Source organism: Ips typographus, linkage group LG1, assembly GCF_016097725.1.
Source record: "Ips typographus isolate SLU linkage group LG1, UJ_Ityp_2.0, whole genome shotgun sequence".
Taxonomy (NCBI): Eukaryota; Metazoa; Arthropoda; class Insecta; order Coleoptera; family Curculionidae; genus Ips; species Ips typographus.
Genome location: NC_138422.1, coordinates 19,148,479 through 19,173,282, shown reverse-complemented (window position 1 = coordinate 19,173,282; position 24,804 = coordinate 19,148,479). Strand labels below are relative to the sequence as shown.

Sequence of the window (24,804 nt, the reverse complement as noted above, 5' to 3'; positions counted from 1 at the left end):
TGTCGTTGGTATTCGGTGTCGATTGTCGAAGGTGGTGGAATACGAACCTGCAAAAGGCGAAAAGTAAACTTTTGCAGCTTTTTATGGTAACATTTGTCGGCTTAAGCAAAAAATAATATTTTTTTCAAATTATACAGTGTGAATTATCATAAAAGTATTGTGGTAACATTTGAATCAGCTGTTATGTAAGTATTACACCCATTCATAATTTGTAATCCAGATAAACTGATTTTATACCAGATTTTCATTTTATTACCTGTGCTGTGTGTGTGATTTGTATCACTATTTGCTTTTAATTAACAAATAATCTGAATAATAGGTCTATTTATTATTATAGATTGTTAACATGGCTGGCCGCAAAAACCGTGGATTGAAAATTCAATTGGACCCACAACCTCCACCAGTGTAAGTATCTACACAATTTAAAAGTTTTAAGTATTGGATTTGTACCTTGCTTTATAACCCTTTAAAGTCATGAATAGCCTTAAAATCAGTCCATACCACCTCCATATCATTTTTTTATGCAGTCAATCTTTATTTAAACAAAAACTTAAATTCAAGTGGAGATTCAAGTATATCTTTATTCTTTTCTAGTTTATCTTCAATTTTTTATGTAATTTTTCTAGACCTAGAGATACAAGTGCAGTTTTCAGTTTCAACTGATAACAGCCAACTATTCACAAACTAACAACAAATAAGAAACTTTGAACTGTTGTAAAATATAATTATATAAAATAATAACATATTTAAGATTAAGGGCATTATAGACCAAGTTTGAAGTTGACTGACCTTTTGCACCTGTCACAGTCAAATTAGAACTTAGTCTAACCTAAGGTGCCCTTAGATACTTCAGTACAATCCACCATAACCCTCATTTGTACCATCATACTTAAAGCTGAGGTTAAGTTAAGTTTGTGACCATACAAACTTAGCTTAAAGTATGATGGAGCAAATGGCAGTAATATAGATATACAAGGTTATAGTATAAGTAATAAGAGTATAATTAGAGGTGTCATTGTTCTAACAAGGACTTTTTCAGTTTCTACCAAAGCATTTCTCATGCAAATACAAGAACCAACAATTAACTCAGAACAGTTTTTATTGGTGAAGAAATAATCACACTGTTCAATGTATCACTGTAAAAATTTTATCCAAAGTCTATTTTACAGTCTGCAAGTTTATTGCATGAACTTTTATATTGTGTCAGAATTGCATGCTTATGACTACACTGAGAAGTGAATAAAGATCTGACAATGTGAATATTTAGCCCTTTTAACATGGGGGAACATATTGGTTTACTTATACATTAATTTATCAGTTAACCACAACCACAAAAAATTCTTGTTTACATTCCTAGTAAGTTAGGAGGCAGGATATAAGTTCTAAATAAATCAGTAGACATGCTGGAAAGTTGCAACGAGCTTGCAGTGGTTGATCAGCAGATTCTTGAAGTGAGATATTTTGGTTTAAGGTTAATGATTTTCTGCAATTAAATGTTATTAGTGCATTATGCAATGTTATTTAGTATTTTAAGTATCTTTTTTTACTACATGTCTCTATTGAACATATTTCAATTTCCTAATGTAAACTCCTAATGGCCAAAACACACAGTATACCGTACATTTTGAACTAAAGATGTTTGAAATACTACAACATTTATAGTTTATGAATAGCTAATTTCAAGGAGTTCATTAAAATCCTAAAACGTTTTGAAGATATATGGGGTTATTAATGGAAATTTTCGAATATCCTTACCACTTTATTTTTAAAGATACATTAGGTGATGAACAAAGAAACTTGATATTGAGCTTGTATTTAAAGATTAGGCATCCAATAAACAAAAATATAGTGGAATTCACAGAAACGTCACTTTTTTAGATTAAAGATTGCTGTCCTCTTGGCGCCATTTTTTCGCCATGTTCAAATCTAGTTTCTTTGTGTTGTTAATCATTTATAAAGTTTTCTATTTACCACACCACCACAGTTCTTTTAAGAGCTATTGTTTCTATGCTTTTAACATTCTGTAAGTACTTTCATAATATTATTATTAATATTTTTATTTTTTTTGTCGGCTGTCACAATCAAAAAGAGTGTATTATGGTTTTTATTTAGCCATTTGGTTTTTCGTAAATTCTAAAAAGAAAAATTCTCCACAGACAAGCCCAGCAGTTAATTCTTAACCTTTGTGAATATTTTGAATTGGAAAAAACCAATGGAGGACCTTTAGAAGCTTTATCATCTGTTCAGGAAGTGAATAAGAAATTTTAAGACCTTACATATTCTTACTGATGTATTGATACTAGAAGGTTGCAGCTGCTTTGAAAATTTCCGGCAAAACTGTTTATTCGATTTGGAAAAAGCAAGCAAGTAGTTTTATGATTTCTTCACCTAGAAAACGTAAATCGAGACGTTATCGACGGGCCAAGACTACTGATTTATTTGAAAGCATTAAAATGGATGTTCGAAATACATTATATGATATGTACAAGGATAGTATGTTAATAATAGTAAAATATATCTACTTTTGTAAGAAACATCTATTAACATTTCATTGTTTCCAGAGACTGAGATTTTTGGGTTGCATTATAGATTTTTCATAAAAATTTCTTCAAACATATTAATAATAAAGTCATAGAAAAAATAAATCAAGCGTCTAAAATGTTTTCCAGCTGGTTTAAAATAAAATAAGTGGATTGCAACCTGAAAATGAGATATGAGATACTACAGCATCACTCAGAATGTCTTATTGAATTTTTAATTTGTTGTATTTATTTTAGAGAAACATGTAACCATCCAGAACCTAAATCAAGAGCTTTTGGTAAATAATTAGGTTTCAAATTTAGACGGAATTCTATGATCCAAACGGAGACTTCTCATAAATAAAAAATGTTATTTCGGTCAAGATATTTTTGATTTGCTTTGGTGTAAGGTTGTTTTAGTGCAAATTTGCAGCCAAAGATCTCTACTTTCTGACTGACAATACACGCAAAATTTTAAACGTGACGAAGCTTTAGACATGCCCTTTTCTATAATATGAACACAACAGGTTTGTTGACAAAAACTTGATTTGATTCATATGATTATAAATGACGTAGCCTTCGTGACGCACGGGTAAACTCTTTTATACAGATGGAGTTACATGCCTGATGAAGCCAAAAATCAGAAACACGTGTCGCCGGGTTATCACGGGAATTACCCAATAAACTTTCCTATAATCACAGAATTAAATGGTTTTGTCATTATCCTTTGCTGAGCAAATGCATATTCCTTAAATGGGTACAGGACTAATATCTTATTTTTAATTATAATATTTTTTTGCAAATAATAAATAGATATGTTGAAAGTTTTTGAACAGGATCTAAATGATTAAAATTTTAGGACGGACACACATACGTTTTGTACCCCTTTGAGGGATATAAATTTGTTCAGCAAGAATAATGACAAAAAAGTCCTAATAAATCTGCGGGAAAGATGTTTAAATAAAACTAGCAAAACGTCGGCAAGTTTAATACTAGTCTTTTGCTAAACCTAGATGATATTCATATTATAAAAAAAACTTTCCTTTGTACTTAGTAATCTCTTATTGTTAAAAAATATTTTTATTTTTAATATCACAAAAGGAATTTAGTCTTTATTAAAGTTGTTTTTTAAAAGAATAGTATTAGACCCCTCAAACATATTAACACATTTATACAGAGTGGTTTGAGGTAGAAAAATATGTATGTAATTGAGAGAAACTTGTAAAAGGTTTTACAATTTCTAAAGTTTAGATCACATTAACTTATACTTTAGTTTTACATGTAATTTGAATTAAATTAAAACAAATTTAGTGTTTTAATTGTTGATGGCGGTTTTTGGGATTAGGATCAATTGTACTCTGGATCAAACTTCACAGTATAGCCGACGTTTTGCAAAACTCTTTTTTTTACAACGATTTACCAACAAAATTAATATTGGATTTTAATATGTATATTGGGTAGAAACTGAAAAAATTTTAATGCTATTTTATATCTGTTATGTGTAAAAATACCCGTTTGTATGTCTCCAAATCAGTGTAGTAAAAATAAAAACAACGCGATTTTGCAAATTTTGCAAAACGTCAGCTGTATGTACTTTGAAGTTTGATTCAGAGTACAACAGATCCAACTCCCAAAAACCTCCAGGATCGATAACCACAAATCATTAGTTTTTTAATTTGGAGGCTTTCATCCAATTAGTTGATAATAATATTTCAAAATATTGTATTATGCAAGTTTATACTTCAATGGCAAATTTGAACTTTTAACATATTTTTAAAAGTCTAGTTTAATTTTTTTACACTAAATATCTCAAAATACATTCTTTAATTTTTATTTTAGGGTACCTCCAGGAAATTTAGACTCTCGCACAACCATCACTATTGGCGATAAGACATTTGATGTGGAAGCTGACGATTTGGAATTGATTTGCGACTTGGGGCGGGGAGCTTATGGAGTAGTAGAGAAAATGAAACACATACCAAGTGGAACAATCATGGCAGTTAAGGTAAGTGTACCGATATCATTATTTTTTGTTTAAAAGTATCCTACATTTGTTATTTTAAAAAATTCATCATCAATCAGTTGGGATTTACTTTATTACTTTTATTAGTGAATAATAGCAATATTGGTCTATGTATGGCTGAACAAGAATGTCGAATTTTTAACTATGGCCATGAAAAAAAAAAGATATTTTAGAAGGTAGATTTATCGAAAAAAATATTAAAACATTAATGTGATATTTACTTTCTTTATTAGTCTATACATATAAAGATTTCCTTCTACCGATCAAAGTTGTTTTGGTTTTGAGCATTTTTGTAAGTTACAAGGAGACACATGCGACATTTTTGTTGAGCTACCCGGTAGGTATAATAAAACCACTAATTTCGATTAGTATAGGTCATCTGAGATCAGCTGAAATCTATCTATAAACAAATTTCTGGTGTATTCAAAGCAGTTATGCTCACCTCGCCCTAATAATAAATATAACTGAATTTAAATTAAAATAAATTCAACAGGTCAAATGGTAAAATTAGCGAATGCTCTGTTTTAAAAGCCAAAATGCTTTTTTTCTAAAATTTTCGAATTGCTGTTTTATAAATAATACAAATTATGAGCAATTATTGGATATTTGGTTTTTGTCTGGGAGAATACATACAGTGAGTGGCAAATGTGTTGCATATAATTTTTAAAAAATCAGGTGTTTGTTTTTCTAAAAATTGCTGGGACTCGTTGATTTTTGATTTTAGTTGGGCATTTTTTAAACCAATTTTTATTTTTATGTGGTGATCCAAAAAAAAGTTCTGTTAAAGCTAACACTTCTTTTTGTAATTATATTCAGTTCTCTACCAAATTTTAATCATTTTTTATGTAACATGCCCTACTAACACTTCCACCCTTTAAGTATCCTGCTACAATTAATTTGAACCACCCTATTGAGTGACCTTTTTGAGAATTGAGAACAGTTTTGTATTTTTTACTGTTACCTAGTTTTAATTAAATAACTTTTTTGACTTTTTATTAACATTTTTTTAATATTTACAAACAAAGTAATTAGGCTTATTGAATCATAAGGTTGATTTCTGGATCCCCTGGTATATCTTTGTCAGTCAAGAGTCACTTTGTGTAATTTTTTGTATAATATTTGTTTCAATGTTTGCTATAGTCTACTTAAAAACTAGGAGGAGTGATTGTGAATTAGGTTGGCAATAGTGGTCAAATGTGATTGTCCAGTTGGCGGTATGATTTACACAGCAGAAATCAGATTATGTCAAAAATCACCGTCTTGGCCACCATTTGAATTTTCAGGTTAATCACTGGCAATCTGGTTCTTCTAAAGTTTTGTTGCATCTGAGTAGTTTAAAGTTGGGTTTGAGTCTGTATAAACTCGTTTGGCAGTGTATTGATATCACAAAAAAGTTATTTTTGATAATACACACATGTATTTTACTACGCCAAGAACCAGTGCACCGATGTGAATAATTCCCCACACAAAGTGATAAGGCAACCATATGTATCCTACTGAAAACCATTTTATAGTGAATGTGTGTATTTATTGTATCCAAAATAAGTGAAGTGAAGCAGGTAATAAGATTGGAAATTCAAACTTAGCATTCTTTTATGATTATGTAAGTTCAACTTTCAATAAAACTCTAAATTAATGTGTTTTTATTTTTATACACTGGCACTATATCTAACTTAACTTTTGCTTGTGTATGTCAGGCTTCTTAATTCGCTCTTCCTAGTTTTTAAATAGACTATAGTTATTTTCACCGACAGGAAAGTCAAAACAATAATAATTCAAATATTAGGCTAATTCACGGAAATATAGCGGTGAAAAAAGTTATAGCTTTAGAAAATTTGGCAATTGGCAAAAGTTGTATTGACATAAAAGTAAATACCAATTTGATTGTGTATTACTTAAATAGAAATACGAATCAATTTAAGTATTCATTTATTATTTATTGTTAGATTTTAGCGAGATTATTTATTTAAATTTTTAGCGAATTACAGCCACAGTCAATACTCAGGAACAGAAAAGACTTCTAATGGATTTGGACATTTCTATGCGAAGCAGCGATTGCCCATATACAGTTCAATTTTACGGTGCCCTCTTTCGCGAGGGTGACGTGTGGATTTGTATGGAAGTTATGGACACTAGTTTAGACAAATTTTATGTTAAAGTTTACAAAAACGGCTTAAAAATACCTGAATCTGTTTTGGGTATGTTTGAACTTGTATGCAACAGAGTTTGCAGTTTACTCAGTTTCTTAATTTATTGCAGGCAAGGTTGCTTTTGCTGTAGTTAGTGCCCTCCACTATTTATATTCTCAACTCAAAGTTATTCATAGAGACGTGAAGCCGTCCAATATTCTTATAAATAGGCAGGGTGAAGTCAAAATGTGCGATTTTGGTATTAGTGGCTATTTAGTTGATTCAATTGCAAAAACCATAGATGCTGGCTGTAAACCTTACATGGCTGTAAGTTTAGTGTAGATAAGTCTTTTCATTTATTTACCTGTGATTTTCAGCCTGAGAGAATAGACCCAAAAGGCAATCCGTCGCAATATGATATAAGATCGGATGTATGGTCGTTGGGTATTTCTTTAATTGAACTAGCAACCGGCGATTTTCCATACCCAAAGTGGGGAACACCATTTGAACAGCTCAAACTGGTGGTTAACGGTAATCCACCCCGATTGCCGTCTGATGGCCAATTTTCTGCAGAGTTTGAAGACTTTATTTCCAAATGTTTACAAAAAGACTATACTGACAGGTAAGTTATAAGATTACTCTAGAAAAAGTTACCATTAATAAGTAATTTTTACCTAAAATCTCAATTTTATACTACTTAGCAAGGTGTGATTCTCTAATATATTGTGAAACACATACAGGGTACATTATCTATTAAGCAACATGGCTTTCTTCCAAAACGATTCATTATAACTAACTGGTGTTGTGTGACGCAATATACTGGGTATTTCACGATAAAGGCGTCATATTTTCGGCCTCAGAAAATAACCTAACCTAACTTTACAATATAGGTTGCGGTTCCTTTTTAGCTAAAAATAATGCACAAGGAATACCGTACCGTCTTTAAAGTGAAAGTTTGTCATAGATTACATTGAATGATAAACAGATTCGATATTTGTTGTAAGTGCATCAATATGATTTTTTATTTTTTTCTCAAATAAGTGCTGTACCGATAAGTAACAATAGAGCTCCTTTTTTCTAAATTGAAGGAAGTATTTAGTACTGATTTGTAGTTTATGAAAATAAGCAGTGGTGTACCACTTTTCTGTGAAAATATCCTGTATTTCATTGCAACAGTGCCTCCAATGACAGTTTGACTTATAAAGTTTTTTCAAATGTCAACAAGTTTTGGGGCTACAAAGAAATTGCAATTTTTTTATTCTAACTTAAACACCCATGCATGTCCGTAACGAAACAACTTTGGTCTGTAGATTATAAATCAAACTTGATAATCTTAGTAGAAATATTTTGCACATAAAATTCCCAATACTTCCGGAGATACTTTTCGAGCATTCTTTATAAGAACATACTTTTTGTTATTTCCGCAAAGTTCCAAGGCTGAGCCATATAATATGTTTTTTTAATATCCTTTAAAACTTGGCAATAGCGCTCATTGTTGTGTCAACTTTATCAACCTGTATTAATCCATTGCTGGACGAGTTTCACTTCACCATTTAGAGAAACCAGCTTTCACTGGTCAAATTGACTTTCATCAAACAATAAGGTAGCCTGGTGGAAAAAACCAACTCTTAAGGAACACTCTTTAGGAAGCTCTTTATTCTAACTCTAACTCTAACACTAAATGACATACAATGGTTTTTTCAATAGTCCCAGTACCATGTCCTTAAGATGGTTTTTATGATTAGTTCAAAGTTGTGTACCTCTAAAGAAAACATCCTTTATTATCAAAGTGAACAGTATAGCTTTTCAAGTGCCTCCTTTTGTTCTACAACATAGAGAATGTGCACAGTAGATGGTACCTTAGACATGTATGGAGATCTGGAAGTAAGATCATTCTGAAAATTTGCTGTTAACGCTATAGCGATCTTAAGCAGTTTTATAACTGCTACGTTGACGCTTCTCACACTCTGTTATTTAAGGGTCGCAGATCTGTTATAAACGTGACCTTCTCTATCTCGATTTTTAATTACTGGTATGTGTGTTGCCAGATTGCTGTTTTTGCTCAAGGATGGTAGACAGTAAGGATTGCTCAATCAGCCGATTTTGTTTCCCGACGACGAAGCGATCTAGACGTCATAGAAAGTCTCGGGTGCACGATACGCAAACGGAAATGCATGTTTCCGAACAATCGCCTGCGACCGCGTCATAGACGATCTGTGACGTGACGTCAAAACTGTCGCCGGTCGGACGCAATTCGGGCAACGTTGCGTGTGGGATTGAGCAATCAATTACTGTCAACCATCCTTGGTTTTTATTGTGATGAAAAGTTGCTTTTAAACAACAAAAATGTTAACTTTTGTATAAGAAATAAAAAAATACAAAATGTATGTAGAGTCCAGGTTTTAATGATAAAAGAAAAACATCTGGCAACGCGGCGTCGTTTAACGTTAATAACGTGCAACGGTCTAATTAGTGCCGTCTACTAGAGCTTTCTTTTCTAGCTGGATATATTTGGTGAACCGTAAAATAAGCTGTGGTTCACTCTATCAGACTAGTCGAATACTTTAGGTATTTTCGGTAAGCGAAATCAAACACACACAAAGTAGAACATTTATCGATAAGTTGAAATAGTTACTGGATAAATAATATACAAAAACTGTCAGTATCCGCCAAGAAATTACAAAAATCGAAAATTTGCGTCAAAAGTAACGAATTATTGTGTCACTGCTGTTGTGGTTCGAATAAGTATTACAAATTTCAATACCCTTCTCGCGTAGCCAGTTTACCCTCAATGCTGACGTCAATAAAACTATGTGAATCAAATTAAAATTTTGTCAAAAAAACTTATATATTAAAAAAGGCGTGTCTAAAGGTTTGCCAAAACAAAAGTACCCCCAGAGTATACATACTACTTATAGACGGAGAGTCAGTGCTTAAAAAACTGTTTGATATTACTAAGGCTGGTTTTCAGCTGGCTTGGTATTGCGGCACGGCTACGGTCACTTATTTTATTTTCGCGGCACGAATAAGTGACGGTAGGCCCTGCCATACACGTTCAGTTTGGTCTCAAGATCTAGACTGTACAGTCTTGGACTGAGAGAAGAACTGACAGTGTGTGGAGGATTCCTTGAGGCGGATCTTCGGCCGAATGGTAAACCAATGAGGTCCGGCCTGTACGTATGTTGAATCCCGCAGTCCGATACACTTGCTTTCTCCATCTATCATATTTTCAACCCTTGCCCATCTGGCACACCTGGTTAAATTTGTTCCAAAGATTGAGGGGAAATTCTAGTTGTGAACTTCAAATCTTCCAGTGTCCTGTCTGTAGCCAAGAATCGCAATGTTAACTTTTCGTGAGTGAATTGCTTGGCAATAAAAGGTGTAACCATTCTTAATAACTCGAGGTAAGTTGGTTTGTCCATTCGTAAATAGTTCTTCCAATCTCTTGGATAACACTGAAGTTTGGTTAGTAAATTAAAATGAGTAATTTTTTTTCTTTTCAAGCCATGACTTCGCCCAAATGCTTCTCTTGCGCTTTTTCCTATTCAGTAGAACACACATCAACAGTCAGTTTCTCACTTCAAGTGGGCATTACAGGCGATTTTGTTCTTGACTGTCGAATTGTGTTTCTGGCAGATCAAACTTGGCACCACTTTTCTCCATGACTACATGATTTTGTAGTGTTTTTTATGTCATTAGATAGAAAATTTAATGAGGATTCCAAAAATGTGCTTAAAGCAGTAATTTTTTTACTGTAAGTGGGCTTTACAGGCGTTTTTGTCCCTGACTGTCCTTTCAATCTGTGTTTTTGGCAAATTTTCACACCAGTTTTCTCCCTGACTTTACCTGATTTTGTAGTGTATGTCCTTGGATAGGAAATTTAATGAAGATTTCAAAAATGTGCTTAAAACAGTCATTTTCTCACTTCAAGTGTGCATTACAGGCGATTTTGTTCTTAACTGTCGAATTGTGTTTTTGGCAGATCAAACTTTGACACCACTTTTCTCCATGATTTTATAGTGTTTTTTATGTCATTAGGTAGGAAATTTAATGGAGGTTTCAGAAATGTGCTTAAAACAGTAATTTTCTCACTTCAAGTGGGCTTTATAGGCTTTATGGGCTTTTTATGGCGATTTTGTTCTTGACTGTTGAACTGTGTTTCTGTTACGCACATAAATACGGTACGTGTGGGGGGAGAACACGAGTCCGGCCAAACTGCGCAGTTTCTGGCCTCAACACCAAGAGGCTGGGACGGAATGTGTTCGGTAGCCGTGCCTAAGTACCGGGCGCGCGTAAATTTAATGATATTTTATTCCTTTTTTTGCTGACTGACCAGCAATGTCCCGCTGTTGAGCTGACTGACCATTACAACTGTTATTTATATGCAATATACAAGCTACATACCAATTTTCAGCTTTAGTAAATTCGTTGAATTACATCGGAAAATTTGACATCTTTGAGAGCGCATCAGAGTAACATGTTTCCACTTTGGCTTGACTGACTGCAGTATGTTGGTCTACGCAACCATTGTAATAAACTAAAAAAAAAACAGCCTTAGTAAATAAACAGTTTTTTAAGAGCTGGCTCTTGGACTGTTAGTATCAATAATTCTAGGGCTATGTTAAGGCAATTTGTATTAAAATAATTTAAGGAATCCCAATAAATCTGTTGAAAACAAAAAATGGGTAAAACAAACCGAAACAGTAGACTCTCCCTCTTTTAAACAGGTTAGAAATTAAAATGCATATAATAGCGAATAAACAATAATAATAGTAATGCTAATATCAAATTACTGATTGTTTGGTCTGTAGATATAATGCTCTTAAAAAACTGGTGTAATGGTAAATACAAGACTCCATAAATAAGTATTATCAGAAAAAAACTTAAAAGACTGATAGCACAGAAAATATAGACAAGCTACAGAAGTCCGGTCAAATGTATTAAAAATGACCCCTAAAAAGGAAGCCGTTGCTCGCCCAACAGCTTCCAAGCCGCATTTTACAGGGTCGTAGTTCGCTCTAGTTTTGAAAGATGGCGCTAGCGGCGATCTGATTTTACTTGCCTCATTGCCAGTTTATAAGTTAAATCTGAAACTTGCAGACTTTTTTTAGTATCCTATACCACAGAAAAAATAGACAAGCTAGTCTATTTTTTGTACCTATACGCTTATTGAAATCTTTTCTCATTAAAGTCGTTAGTCAAGAGCAACGTAAATTTATTGCATGAATTAAACTGCTAGTGAGTTCAAATCACATGCACCACTTTTACAAAAATTGTTAATTTTGATTGCTGTAAAACTAAAATAAGGTAAAATAAAATACTTTTGAACTTATTGGTTTGAGTAATTAATTTTTTCAATACATAATATATTCTAAATCTTTTAGGTATAATCTAAAAATTAACCAAATACATTTTATAAATATTGAAAAGTTTTTTCAACAAGACACATATTCACAGTAAGATAGGATTCTGTAAGTGGTTTTTTTCCCAGTTCAATATTTTAGGTTTTAGAAGTTTCTAAAGGGGTCAATTTTCAGATTTTGTAACTCATTTTCTCGAAAACGGTGGATCCTAAAGGTGGAATACATAGAACAAAACTTTTTTATAATTAAAAGTAGAATCTAGAAGTTTAATGAAATACAGGGTGTTCCATTTGAAAATCAAAAGTTGGTACTTCTTTTCAGTTGATCCGGCAATATCGAAATTATTTTAGAAAGAGAGTTTGGACCCGGCTTAGTTAACATCCCAATTTTCAAAGAAAAATATTAAGCCATTCTTTAGATTCTTCTAATATATCATCACCGTGAATCACCTGTATGTTGTACAAAAAAAGCATGACAAACGATAAATTAGATGCCCGCTTTTGGAAATTACAAACAAAAACTTACTTGCATTTTGACGTGCATTATCCTAATAAATCGACTATTTTTAACCTACCGAACATTAATTTATATACGATATTTTAATCTAAAAAACTATTCTAACACGATAAAAAACGAATTATGCTTTTTAGTTGAAATGAAAAAATTAAAGAAGATGGACCGATGCAGGGATTTGTTGACTTTAAATTAGCTGTTGTTGTTGACAGTGTATAAAACAAAAAACATATAGTGTGTTCTTAAGCTAATAATACCGTGAAATCAAACATCGTAATCCTATCCGTGACAAATAGTAGACTTGTACATATTTTTAAACATTGCATTTCGACTTGGCACTTTGACATTTCTCAATCTAAACATGGAAACATTTTAAAAAGATTGATTTAGTGATGATTGATTATTGAATGGAAAAAAATCATTGAAGAAAGTGTACTTTTTTGCACGATTTCATAAAAAGTATTCGTGTTAAAAGTGCATCATAATCATATAAATAAATATTTCACTGATTTTTAATGTTTTTAATTTTCTGTGTACTTTTTTTATGGCATTGTGAAGACCATTTACAAAATTTAAACAAGTTTGTATGGACCAACTTTGACAGCAAAAACACTTTATGCTCATAGCACTCGTCTTCTTTTTTACCCAACCAAGCAGCATTACGTGATAAAATTATGTTTGTCAATTTTAACGCAACAAATTCCTGATCTTTGTATGTTTTAAACATATTCACAAATACGTCCATTGACTTTTTGACGACGCACTCCAGCTCAGTTGAAGGACAGGTTAAAAAAGTTTTTGTCAAACCGTAATTTTTATATAAAATTAATAATTGATTGGAGTCTGTTAATAATTTGGTCTCATTTTGTAAATCGCTAAAACATTTTATGCAGCTAAATTTATTGTTAGTAACTTTTAAAAGATATCCTGCATAATATGAAACTGCACAATCTTCTAATGATAACTTTAAATCATTGGAGTCTGTAGCAATTTTTACCTCGTCAGCGTCGCTTAGCATTTCACAGCTTTCTAATACACTGTTCGGCTCCCCAGTTTTTATTGGTTGATCATATTCTACAACTGCTTGTTCTCTTGTTGTTTTTATTTCCGAACTTATCAAAGGAGATAAAGTTGTAATTTCACAGTTTGATTTCTTAGAAGGGTCTAAAATATTAGTTATAAACTGAATGCGAAAAGAGAGCCGAAATGCTTTGGCTGTAGGGTTTAAAGACCATCCTCCTCTTTGGCGCGCAACAGAGAAAAAATTTTCAAGGAAGTCTTGATTTAGCCGGTTGGTCAATAAAAAATTTGATTTGTTATTTTGATTTTCTAACTCATATAATCCAAGGATGGCATTAATAGTTTGGACAATCCCGTCAAAACATGGTGGCCTGCTTTCTCTTATTCTTTTTCGGTTTGTTATGCCAAAGGTTCGTGATTTTGTTTCAACAGATTGACTTTTAATAAGGATTTCAAAGAAAGATTTACAGTTTTTTAAAGTTGACAATACTAATGGATTTTTATCGCTCATGCCACAATTGTATGGATTTTTTGAAAATAGCCGCCTGCTGTTTAAAGAATCAAATAAATTATTTAATTTTTCTATGAAGTCGGATGTCGCAACAGCTTCCGGGTCTTTAATTTCACCTGTTTTTATACAAGTCCGGATTGCTGCTGCTACTGAATTGGAAAATATTTGAAGTGCCAAAGAGCAAGACATCTTTTCAAAATTATTAGGGTTTATATGCTTATCGGAGAGTTTTGGTAATGCCTTAGCGCTGTTACTGTTGCTGTCTAAGAAATACAATTTTCTAATTATATTAAATGAATATATATCATTCCCATATTTAAAATCGCCAGAGAGCCAGTTATTTCTTAAGCTTTTAAACAAATGTGGAACATCAAACATGCAAAAAATTTTTAAGTCGTTAACATGGAAAAAAGGTTTTTCTTTAGTAACTCCTAATAGTGAAAAAGCTGCTCTATTGTTTGTCCCTTGATCGCAAACAACATTTCTTGGGATAAATCCCACGGATATTATTGATTTCAGAATATAAATGACCAAATTCTTTAGGCGTTGCTTTTCAATGGAATGTCGACAAAAAAAATATGCGATAGGAAGTTTCCAGTTTTGGTATATTCCTCGCATTGAAAATACCAACGCGTGAGTAGCATTTTTTTTCGTGCGTCCAAGCGGACCTAAATCCTCAAATCCTTCAATTAGATCCAATTTTTTATTATATTCAATAAATTCTTTTATCGACATCTCATCAAATGCAACCGAACACTTCTTATCTTTTTCTTTCATAGAATCACATTTAAGTTTTAAATGATGTCGAAGGTCTTCATCGACTCCAGGCTTAAAATTGCTTTGACCGATCCAACCTCTAATAGTATTTGGCCCAGGCAATATAACACCCTTTCTACGCAAAAATTGGTAGGCTGATGGCGACTTGTAAAAAAAAGCAACAGCAAAGTTTTTTTCGGCATTGGTCCATCTCCTTCTTTTACCACGCAATTGCATTAATACAAATATTCTTGCCACAATGCTCAAAGTTGAAAAAATTGGCAAAATGTTGAAACAAGTTTGTTTAGATTTGCGTAAATTAGATTTTAACCTACCGATTTGTTTTTGACACTGTTTAATTTTGTCCCTTTTAAAAATTAACCTTCTCTTAAGAGCTAATTTTCTAGGAGTCCACTTCCAATTAGAAGGTAAATGCAGGATGGAGTTAAAATCTTCTTTATTCGAGCCGTTTTTGAATGGAGTCGAGATCGATGGAGATATTTTTCTTTGGGCATATGTTTTCGTCGGAGTTAAAACTTTTAAAACAGGTTCGTCGTAGTTTTGAGGCACCGCAAAGTTTTTAAGGAAAAACTTTTTTTTGCCCCGATAATCTTCAGGACTAAAATGTTTTTCACAAATACAGGGTAATTCAAATTCGACCCTCACCATTGGGATCTCGGAAACTATAAGAAATACGAGAAAGTTTAAATTGGGGCAAAGTTGCGCAATGTAAAGCTCAACCAAATGCAGTTTTAAAAATTTCGATTTTCCGAGTACTTCCGAAGATATCCGAAAAAAACTGAAAATTTGATTTTTGATGATGAAAATTTATTTCTAATCTTGTTTGAAGATATATTCCAAAACTAAAAGCACCTTTTCATTGCCACTTTTTCTCAGCTATTCGATGATGGATTCAAATTTGCCACACGACGTTTCGTTTTTTGGCAGCCATCATCAACTTTCTTTTTCCTTATGGGCGCCATATTGGATTTTTAGCCCACCAAATAGTACGTTTTATTCTGATTTTAGTGATGTATAATAATGTATGATTTGCTTCATAAATAACAAAATAATTCAATAAAAACTATTTTTACTTTAGTTATTGGCTTTGAGTTAATGGGCCGTTTTGTAAAATGTCATTATTTGACAGTACTTGTCAAACACGATAATTCGGACGATCATTAGAGCTTTTAGAGATTTTACCTTAGTTAGCTTTGAGTTAATGAGACGTTTTATGAAGATTACTTGGTAGTACTTGTCACACGCAATTGGCCTGAACATACTTAGTCACAAAGGTGTACACGTGACTTGACTTAAACCGGTTTATTCACTCGAAGAGCTTAGGCCACTCGCTACGCTTGTGGACCTAGTTGTTCTTTTCGTGAATAAAAAATGGTTTAAGTCACTTGCTGTATAAATAACTATGAAATCACTCTGAATGACATTCGCCTATTTACAGATTTAAACAAACAAACATCAATGTTACATCTGCGGGGCGCGGTGCAAATTTAATAGAACTGTAATTTTAGTTTTTTTTTAATATAAGAAGTCGAAAGTATAAGACACGTGACTTAAACCGGTTTATTCACTCGAATAAATATGAATGAATAAAAAACGGTTGGTCACTTACTGTATAAATAACTATAAACTTGCACTTAACATTATACAAAATTGAAATTTGGCAAAAAATGAAGTTCTTAAAATGATGATCTTTCTCTTGGAAACATAAATAAGCCTTTTAAGTTAGAGATAATGCTAACAAATCTCTTTTTCTGATTAACCTAAATAGTTCAGCAATGCTTGTATAATAATAACATTTTCTGCGGGGGTTTCTTTTCTAGATACATTTTTAACTATGATTGACGCTCTAATGATTGTCCGAATTATCGTGTTTGACAAGTACTGTCAAATAATGACATTTTTTAAAACGGCCCATTAACTCAAAGCCAATAACTAAAGTAAAAATAGTTTTTATTGAATTATTTTGTTATTTATGAAGCAAATCATAAGTTATTATACATCACTAAAATCAGAATAAAACGTACTATTTGGTGGGCTAAAAATCCAATATGGCGCCCATAAGAAAAAAGAAAGTTGATGATGACTGACAGAAAACGAAACGTCGTGTGGCAAATTTGTATCCATCATCGAATAGCTAAGAAAAAGTGGCAATGAAAAGATGCTTTTAGTTTTGGGATATCTCTTCAAATAAGGTTAGAAATAAATAAAAACAAAAAATCAAATTTTCAGTTTTTTTCGGATATCTTCGGAAGTACTCGAAAAATCAAAAATTTTAAAACAGCATTTGGTTGAGCTTTAAATTGCGCAACTTTGCCCCAATTTAAACTTTCTCGTATCTCTTATGGTTTCTGAGATCCCAATGGTGAGGGTCGAATTTGAATTACCCTGTATATTGGTTTCTCAATACATCTGAAGTTAGTCCAACCATGGAAGAATTTCCTGTAATCAGATTAATTTATTCTCATAACTCATTTACGAAACTGCAGTAAGAACCATGCTGAAGCCTCGGCAGAAGCTTAAAAACGCATTTCAAGAAAGCTTGCGGAATTAAAGAATGACATGATTATTTATTTTCTAGAATTTCTGGACTTACGTTGCAACAATATACAGTGCGAGTCTCTAACTTGGAATAAATTCAGTAAATCCAGACATTTCTTAAAGAGCGTATTAAGTCACACATTCCTACTGTCGCGCACTTACAATAATAATTAACCTCAATTCGGAACGCACTCTGTTTGTAAAGTATAGTGTGTATCGGGCAAGACGTCATTATTGAAAGATCGACATTTGACAGTGCATGTGTGTAAACCAGACTGGTAGAGAACCTAAGAAAATAATGTGTCTTTTTTTGGCGGAAAAAAGTAGAGGTTGCAGAAAATAAAGAATTTAGTAATTTTCCTCGTTAAATTTAAATAGTGGAGTTTTATTTGCCTCAAACCGGTGGTTTGTGTTCGCGAAGTCCACACCTACTAAAACGTCCAACTTTTATTTCTTGTCGTTGAACAGATATTTAAAACTAAAAAAATTTGTTAAATTTAGTACTAATACTAAAGTTAAGACTAAAATTTAAATATTTTTTATAAACCCGGCTTAATTCGATTGTTAAATCAGTCGCTATTTTTATTATGTCAGAATAAAATAATGTCCACGAAAACGATGAATAATCCTTTCGTTTCCATAGCAGTTTTCCTAAGTATGATTTAATTTAGAGAAGAAAGTATTGCTATAAAGAGATTCTAAAGAAAAATAAAATTTTATGGCGTACGTACCAATCTACATATTTATAAAACAAATTTATGTATAAGTAAAAGCAAAACGTTTAATAACGAGCAATTTCATGCAAACTTAAGCCATAATTTGATACATAATAAAAAGCACGTAAAACAAATTGCAGTTTTCCACAATTTCGCGATAATATTTCTTACCGGAATTTTGTACCCATTGTTTACAAATAGTTGGGTTTTTGTATGGAAATCGAAACATTCGAACGCCATCTCGTCTTGATTGACCACAGTTAAAATATTTGCAAATATTTCCAGCCATATTCAGTAAATTATCAAGTTTAATACAAATAAATAAAAACACAGTAGAGAGCTTTTGCCTTGATTGTAGATCACAACTAAATGAAAGCCTTATAGACAAAGTTATTATTATGCAGTTGCCACACTAAAACCTGGAAAAAAATTCTATTTACGGCAACATCAAAAAGATTTGCTAAGATTCCCGTACGTCTGTGCGAGTGCGAGTGAGATATACTTATACATGTTTTAACGACTATCGGCAGTCGGCACTCGGCACGCGTTTTAAGAAAACGCGGTTAATAATTATTTGCGCTTTCTTTAATAGAATTGACAACGTCGCATTAACGCGGATACGTAGTTGCAGCTGTGATAGCGCAAAGGAGGCCGAAAATTTGTGCCGAAAATCAAATTAATAAAAATTTTGCATAGAGGCGACATCTATTGCCGCCATTTCCAGGTGTTTATATTTTCTATTCAACCGGACTTCTGTAGCTTGCTATATTTTCTGTGCTGATAGTAAACAATTCAAATTGACATAGTTTTCAAACTGACTTGAAATTAAAGAGCTAAACAGTGAATGGTTTTTTGTGGAAGACATTCATTTAGATACTTACATTTCCTAAAAGTTAACGATAGACAAAGATAAAATCAATATTGCATGTACGCTTCCTTATCATAAGTTGATGACGCACGGGTAAACTGGCTCCGCGAGAACTGTATACGATTAATACATACAGGGTGTCCCACGACGAAAGACATCGATTGATATTGGAAAAAGTATAAATAGGAGAGTTTTGAAAATATGGCAGGATACTGATGTCGGCATGCCCAATCTAACTAAAATATTTTCAAGATGGTTGCACTTCCGTTTAAACCGGAAGTCGATAACAACTTTCTTATTTTAAATAGAACACCCTATATATTATTACATATTTGGATTCCTCACAAAATTCTGACCAACTTTTGTGTAAAATACCCTATGCCTATTTCTAGCCGTTTTCGAAATATTTGATGTTTTTCCAAAAAAGTGACAGTTGCAACGCTCAACATATTTTTGTACTCATTTTGCAATGAAACTTTGGGTTATTGTAAATAAAGGATCGTTTTATTAAACTGAGGGTGCGTAAGGACCCATTTGTATACAGGGTCGTCAAAAAAAAATCATAAACTTGCCACTAAAAAAAATGAAAATTTTCAAGTTTTTTAAATAGAAACCCCACATTTTTTATGACGTAATCATTTTGAGCATTAAAAATTACTACGTTTCAATTTACTTGCCTATACCTAAATCCAACCCATTTCGTTTTATTTAAGAATTAACATTTTTTTATTAGGCTGCATGGTTGGGATTAGCTGGTACTCTAGCTGGTCATGCTTTTGACACACGGTGATATTGGAGACCTGCAGAGCATATGTTAATAACACTAGTTTTGAGTGTTGACAACTGCAAATATACCGTAGCGGTCACGTTATTCAAACCAAGATTACTTAAATCTGTTTATTATTTACGGAGAATGTGATAAAGTTGTGAGTAGAACGTGTGAGGTATTTGCCGCTCATTATCCAGAAAAACCAAAGCCATCACCAAAAGCTGTCAAGCAAATAATTGAAATTTTTAAGAATACGGGATCTGTGAAGATAAAAGCTATTAAAACAAAACCAATCCTTAATAATACAAATGTAGAAATTGCAATTTTGGGCTATTTTGTTGCAAATCCAACTTCGTCAATAAGGCAAGTTTCCGTAAAATCAGGCATATCCTAAAGCTCAATTCAAAGGATCCTGAAGAAACATAAATTTCACCCTTTTTTATTTAAATTACAACACTTAAAAGAGGTTGAATTTCCGAAGAGAGTGGTTTTTAGTGAGTTTTTGCTGACTAGTCACTATGGAGAAGAATTGTTTTTGAATAATATTATTTAGAGCGACAAGGCCAAATTCACTAAAAATGGAATGTTCAATTGACATAATTCACACTACTGGTGTGACATAAATCTACACGTAATTAGAGAGAGACATTTTCAAGAAATCTGGAGTTTTATGAATAAAAAATGTTCATTCTCAAATAAAACGAAATGGGTTGAGTTTGGGTATAGGCAAGTAAATTGAAACGTATAATAATTTTTAATGCTCAAAATGATTCCGTCATAAAAAATGTGGGTTTCTATTTAAAAAACTTGAAATTTTTCATTTTTTTTAGTGGCAAGTTTATGATTTTTTTTTTGACGACCCTGTATACAAATGAGTCATTACGCACTCTCAGTTTAATAAAACAATCCTTTATTTACAATAACCCAAAGTTTCATTGCAAAATGAAATACGGTTTTGACAGAGTACAAAAATATGTTGAGCATTGCAACTGTCACTTTTTTGGAAAAATATCAAAAATTTCAAAAACGGCTAGAGATAGGCATACGGCATTGTACACAAAAGTTGGTCAGAATTTTGTGAGGAATCCAAATATGTAATAATATATAGGGTGTTCTATTGCTCTTGAAAGTATTTTAGTTAGATTGGACATGCCCACATCAGTATCCTGCCAAATTTTATTTTCAAAACTCTCCTATTTATACTTTTTCCAATATCAATCGATGTCTTTCGTCGTGGGACACATGGTATAATCTTCGAGAAAAAAGAACAAGTATCAGGAGGTAACATATACCCTGTTTGTCTATAGAGCGACGAGGGTCACCACATTTGCCTACTGTGCAATTGAATGAAACTTCCGAAGAAGGTGAATTTGAATTTGTGAATAGTGGGCAACAGCAGATTGATTATCGCCACTGATTTTCTGATGACAGTTTACGGCCGCCATACTAAACGATTTTTGTCTCCCACTTTGGTTGCTTATGCTCCTACCTACTATTTTTTTTTTATTGCATATAATACTTAGGTTTTTAAATTTTCAGATGGAATTACAGCCAATTGCTTCAACATGAGTTCCTGACAAAACACCGCGACCTGAACACCGATATTTCCAAATTCACAGGAGAGATATTAGACTTACCCGATGTAAATCCTTGAGATTCGTGTTTAATTTCTTAACTTTTCGTTTTTGAGTGACTGCAATTCTGAATATATTATTCAGAATTGCACGATAACACCGTCTTGACTTCCATCGTTCATGATTTTCGTGGCAACCACACTCCCAGTTTCGTTAATTTTTATTTGCGCCTAGCTGGCTCAAAAGCAGTATTTTTTTAAATAACCTAGTCGACACGTTAAGAATAACAACTAGTCTTTTTACTAACCAGAGATTTCTGTACTTGTCCGATAAAATTGTGTGAATGTTTTTCTGAGCTAAAATAGGCGGTAAATACTTTTTTTTTGGTTTTCAACAAACTGTAATAATTTTAATTCTCAGTGCCAACTTCCTCAAAAGAAATTTGTAGTGGGAATTAAACCACATAGTTGAATGTACAGGGTGTCCCAAATTTGTCTAAAAGCCTGGAAAACTAGAAGTTAAATGACGTCAGTTTTTAAAAAAGAATTAACAATCACACCAAACCAAAATTGTAAAAAAATGTTTTTATTGTTTTCTGAGTTTATTTGAAGAGATAATTGAAAACAGTTTTGATTTTTCCCCCCACCATCAGTTTGTTTTTTCCAATAAAGTCCTGTCACTTAAATAATTATGCAATTCTGAACCAACCATTTTTTTCTAAATTCAATAATATTACTTATTTTATGTCCTCAACCGGGTTGTACCAATTAAAATTAATAATAAAGCATTTTCATTTTTGAAGTACCTTTAAGTCGGTGAAACTTACTATACAATGAAGAAAATACATTTCTACTTATCAGTTCAGATTCTAATAAGTCCAGTCGAATTTGGAACACTCTGTACTTATTTTTAGCCCTGCATGGGAGTAAACCTCAAAACATCACATTACCCGATTAATTTTTGTTATAAACAAGAGTTTGTAAATAATATTCATTTTTATTCTCGTGTTTTACGTTTATTGACATTTTTAATTTAAATCGTAGGTTTGCTTATATTGTCGTTACTCTAAAACGTAGTGCGAGATAGTCATAAGACTGAAAGATGCCGCTAAAATGACGCTGTGAATACTGGCAAATATTCGAGTTTGATTTTATGTTTTCATAGTTTCTGTTGAAATTTTGTTTTATGTAATAATGTTATTTTGGCTTTATATTTTTAATTTCCACAAATATAAATAAGAAAGTCGGTTTGGAGCTATTTTCACTCATCAAGGCATGATTGATGGAGAATGGGCCTGTCCCACATTTTTTTTTTATTTCATAACTACAAAGACGGATTGAAAATATTATACCCGTATTTTTTTGTTTTCAAAAATATTAAGTCTAAATAGAAAAAAAAATGATGATAAAAACTACTTTAATTTCATGTTTAAAACGCCCGCCGCCGGTGACGTACTACACTATCAACCAATCAGCGACAAGAAGTGAAACAGTTGGCGTGCAACAGCCAATAAAATCGCCCAGAATTACGTACGTCACATGCGCGCCAGAACAGATCTTTTAAATTTAATTGACAAATTCAAACTAATGTAGGAACATTTACGACCATAATTTTTTCTTCAAGAATATGAAAAATTAGTTTTTTGATCCTATTCTTTCGATTCCAGTCAATAAAACAAAAATTTATGATATGTGGGATAGGCCCATTATACCCGCCCTTCTTCAAAAAATTGTATTTTCAAAAATGACAAAGTTTTAAAGGTTTTATGTTTTAATTAGTTTTTAGTGCAAAACTTGACCTTTTATCGTATTTATGTATGGATCTTTGCGAAAAGAATATTTGAAAACTTGATTTTTAGTTTTTTAGATTTTAGACATACCAGTTTATTTTATAGCAATATATTGTTATTTAAAAGTGTGATAAAGTTAATAAAGTAACAGCCTAATTGGAAGTTTTCTTTAATCATACAGTGTGTATCGGCCAAATTGAATCATGTCCAAGCAATATACATGGGTGTCACATAAGTAATGGTAAATAATTTAATAACGGATTTCTGAGACCAAAATGATTTGATTTAGCACAAGTTACTTCAGACGAAAAGGGAGTCAAAATTGTTTTTTTTTTAAATGGTCGATTTTAAACTCTCAAACCATTTGAAGTTTTTCATTTCAAGTTTTTTTTGAAATTAGATATTCGGGGGTTTATGAGTATGGCAAATTTGATTATCAACTCGATTTTAACCCAGCGCGTGGAGGTCTCCACCTACAGCAAATAATTCGCTTTAAAGTCAACATAATTTTTTCTGGTCTAGCTAAGTGACAACTGGAATATCTGTTTCTCAATGTCTTCTAACCAAAAAAGGTATACCTAGTTAGTTTCGCTAAAATCCCTGGTTTTCGAAACATTTGCAATTAAAGTATTGGGCTCAATGCATTTCTGAGAAAAAGTTTTTCGAAATAACTGCCTATTATTGTTCCAAAATGTCTCAACAGCAATTTGAATTAATAATTTGTGTCGATTATCTATCAATTGTTTAAACGCAAAAAACTGGCGGATTAAAGTTATTCGAACTTCGTGCTGGTCATAATGTTTGGCTTTCCTGACCAATTCAACGATTTGGAAAATATTTGTTCAAGTCATTTCTCACTTGTAATGAAAAATGAGCTGAGTTTTCAGTTTCCAAGATTACAAATTGCAGTAATGTATGGCACCGAATACTCAAATATATTAATGCAAATATCTCGAAAACCGTTGATCTTAGGGATACCAACTAAGTATACCTTTTTTGTTAAGAAAATATTAGATAACAGATTAAAAAAGTTACTGCGATTTTAAATCAAATCAATTGCTGTAGATGGCGCCCTTTATAAGATTGCTTAAAACTGAGTAGATAATCAAATTTGACACCCTCGAAAACCCCCGAATATGCACAGGGTGTCTCATATAATAAATTGCCCCGCCTTTAACTTTTTTGTTTGTGATTTTAGAAAAAAAAATGTTTATACAAAAGTTGTAGAATTTGTTCTAAATATTTGAACGCAACTTACTTGAATTTTACAGGATGTCCCAAAAAAGTGTGACAGACCAAACTTGTGATTATGTTATTCAACTGTTGAATAATAGGGCACATCGAGACGATTTCAATGATATATGGTTTGTTGGATGTATCTGTGATACTTTTCTCAAAAAATGAGAAAAAGTAAATTTTTCAAACCACCCTCTCTGACATAATTCAAAATGCCATTACAAATGAAGTAATTAGAATTACTTAATAGAAATCATGCCGACTGGATTACCAAAGCAATCAAAAAGTTAAAAAAAGGATATAGACTGTATATTTTGAAATGAATGGTGGTCATTTCCAGCATTTACGGTCTTACCACAATTATTTTTCAATTTGGTATATTTTTTTTTAATACATATACAGAGTTTTACAAATTCGATGCATTAGCATTGCTATCTCAGAAACTGTAGTTGATAGAGC

General features: G+C 32.3%; 1 protein-coding gene across 2 annotated transcripts; it reads left to right on the top strand.

The window, feature by feature from the left end:
* On the top strand, nt 1-23,265 carry lic (dual specificity mitogen-activated protein kinase kinase lic). 2 transcript variants are annotated; one of them, XM_081996053.1, is made up of 7 exons: nt 1-185; nt 338-405; nt 4,359-4,524; nt 6,521-6,740; nt 6,802-6,998; nt 7,049-7,293; nt 21,286-23,265. In XM_081996053.1, the coding sequence occupies exons 2-7, from the start codon at nt 347-349 to the stop codon at nt 21,398-21,400; spliced, it is 1,002 nt and encodes a 333-aa protein (XP_081852179.1). In that variant the 5' UTR covers nt 1-185; nt 338-346; the 3' UTR covers nt 21,401-23,265. The 2 variants fall into 2 exon arrangements, with proteins under 2 accessions (XP_081852179.1, XP_081852180.1); XM_081996054.1 differs by lacking the exons at nt 1-185; nt 338-405; nt 4,359-4,524 and adding an exon at nt 5,886-6,101.
* Nucleotides 23,266-24,804: the final 1,539 nt, after the last annotated feature.

Bases quoted from the DNA above. Each gene is read 5' to 3' on its own strand.
- lic (XM_081996053.1), top strand. From the start codon at position 347: ATGGCTGGCCGCAAAAACCGTGGATTGAAAATTCAATTGGACCCACAA. The intron at 4,525-6,520 runs GTAAGTGTACCG...TTAAATTTTTAG, and splicing joins GAACAATCATGGCAGTTAAG to CGAATTACAGCCACAGTCAA. The intron at 7,294-21,285 runs GTAAGTTATAAG...TTAAATTTTCAG, and splicing joins CAAAAAGACTATACTGACAG to ATGGAATTACAGCCAATTGC.